Genomic DNA, 2500 nt, shown 5'->3' on the forward strand with positions numbered 1-2500 from the left:
TGTTGATATGATTGATGCATATCTGGATTTCATGTACATACTATTCTGACTTCATTTTTCTCTTTGTTGTTCAATTATGCTTGATATCAGCAATGTTGTAGATCACAATTACACCATTTTTTCTTCCACCCATTTCTGACAGGTTTGAGGAGAGGTTGTAGAAAATATTGTAATGTAACAACACCTTGCTTTTTTTGTGTTTAACAGAAACTGTATGGATAGAGACATGTCTGTATGTCATCCATGGCCAGGTGCAGCCAAGATTGTGTCATGATTGAGGTAATTGTATATTATGCTTTTGTTATTGCATTCATGTTGTATTGCTTTTTTTGCATTGAAAGGTTGTTTAAATCAACTGCATTCAAATGCTAATAATAAACCAAAAAAATCATATGTTCAAAGGAGTTGAAAATATTGGAAAAAGGTCTCAGTCAGTTCATGAACTAAAATTTAATAGGGAAAAAATGTACCCGTCTGGTAGTAAATTTTTGTGTGAATTGATTTTTGTCTGTTTGATTTTGTTGCTTAAGTGGCTCATATTGCCATTTTTACACATTTTATACCCTTGTAAAGAGAAAAGTATGTTATTAAAATAACCTCTGCTTTCCCTAGTTTATGGTCACTCCCTCATTATTCAGAAGGAAAATGATGACATTGGCAGCAACACTACATGTGTGCCATGCAAAGATCCTTCTTTTGTGGGAGAAGATTTACAGGTATCTATAAGTTTGTTTTTTCTATACAGGGGCTCGTTTCTGAGAGCAGGTCTTTCGACAGGGCAACTCAGCACAATTACTAATTTAGTTTCATGCCTGTTAAAGGGGTCAGTTTGAACATTCAGTGTGTGGTCTGAAAAAATGCCTGAAAAGTTTTGTAATTTTCAAGAAATGACCCCCTTATATAATATTTTTTTTCCTGTCACAAAGTATTATGAAAATATCCTTGAATTTAGTTAACTGTGAAAGGTGCATGTACTTTTACACAAGAATTTTTAATCATTATAGACTTTACCTTGTTTATAAGTTATGAGATTAATAAAACATGGTGCTGACTCGCCTATTACATTTTAAAACTTTGCCGCTCTTAAAAGCCTCGATCATGCCCAAATGAGCTTGAAGCTGAGACTTATATGGCGTGACATCAAATTCTGGGTATTTAGATCATAGCTATGTTTCCATTATTTGGAACCCTTTAAGAGATTGTTCATAGTGGGCAATATTTGTAAATTGAACATGTAGACACTAATAGATTGTGAAGGGCTCATACAACATAATTTGGAATAGTGGCTGATTTGCTTTCTTGTTTTATTTTGCACAGTGTACGACAGTTGCTCCATTCAACAAACAGAGAAAGAAAAATCTTTCAGATTTTCAGTTGGAAGTAATGGTAAATTTATTCCACACAAGTGGCCATGTTCTTTAATCAGATAGCAGGCTTAAAGCACTTTCAGCACTTTGAGGAGGCAACCAATTAATTACTATGGAATAAAAAGAAAGAAACTGGAACTTGAAATGGAGGCTCTGATTGCAAACAAAAAAGACTGGTAATGATAATCATTGTGATTTAATCATGGTTTTTCCCCGATAACTGCGACCACTGTTTTTGTGATACATTTTTTTCTCCCGAGAATAATTCAGCATTTGGTAAAGAAAGTGTAGACTTTTAACTTGCACTGCTCATATGCTGTGCTTTATATTCTAACTTTTTTAGTGCACATGTTTTATTAATTATTTTGAGGTGCCTCAAAACATTTTCAGTCTTTTCAAAAGTTAATTCAAGTTGTGACTCTGCAATACTGTATCAAATGTAACAGAAATAATGTACCCGGTAACATTTTAAGCATTTGTCATGTCATAGTTATTATAATCTCTGTATAGGTCAGTTGTCTGAGTTAATGCTGATTGATGGTAAGTGATTTGGAGGAGGGGGGCTTTCCAATGGTCATAAGTAACCAGTTACTCAAGAACAAATTAATAACAATAACAATAACAATAACAATAGCAATAACAATAATAATAATAATAATAATAATAATAATAATAATAATAATAATAATAATAATAATAAATAATGATAACAATAATTATAATAATAGTAACAGTTCTAATAAATAGTGTTTAGTTGGGAAAGATACTTGGCTATTGGTCTTTAGTTTTTTTAACACTATTCTTAGTACTCTTATTATTTGAATGTTGGCACTTCCTAGAACCTATGTACACTGGGTTTGCATACAATGCTACAGTCGTATTAATAACTTAAGAGACATCCTTACATTACTACTGTGATGATAATAATAATAATAATAATAATAATAATAATAATAATAATAATAATAATAATAATAATAACTTTATTTGTCATTGAATACAGTTGTAAATCTGTCTATGTATATAGGCAATTATCAACTGGCTACTTGAAATTGTGTCATGATTAAGTCTGGGCTATCCCAAATCGTATTTCTACAGCAAAAGATAAAATTTGTCTCTCTTATGGATAGATT

The 2500-nt window shown here is 31.4% G+C and overlaps 2 protein-coding genes across 2 annotated transcripts in view; one reads left to right on the forward strand and one right to left on the reverse strand.

Annotated features, from left to right (window-relative positions):
- LOC138010244 (TNF receptor-associated factor 6-like) overlaps nt 1-2500 on the reverse strand; it is a 70596-nt gene that overhangs the window by 65778 nt on the left and 2318 nt on the right. The window lies entirely within an intron of this gene.
- Nucleotides 1-2500, forward strand: part of LOC138009517 (uncharacterized) — a 9917-nt gene that overhangs the window by 828 nt on the left and 6589 nt on the right. Inside the window, exons 2-5 of the mRNA XM_068856576.1 lie at nt 208-279; nt 613-716; nt 1318-1380; nt 1878-1907. Of these exons, the coding sequence (XP_068712677.1) occupies nt 671-716; nt 1318-1380; nt 1878-1907 (139 nt within the window). The 5' untranslated portion in view covers nt 208-279; nt 613-670. The remainder of the gene's footprint in view (nt 1-207; nt 280-612; nt 717-1317; nt 1381-1877; nt 1908-2500) is intronic.

The sequence above is a fragment of the Montipora foliosa genome, chromosome 7 (assembly GCF_036669935.1).
Source record: "Montipora foliosa isolate CH-2021 chromosome 7, ASM3666993v2, whole genome shotgun sequence".
NCBI classification, from domain to species: domain Eukaryota; kingdom Metazoa; phylum Cnidaria; class Anthozoa; order Scleractinia; family Acroporidae; genus Montipora; species Montipora foliosa.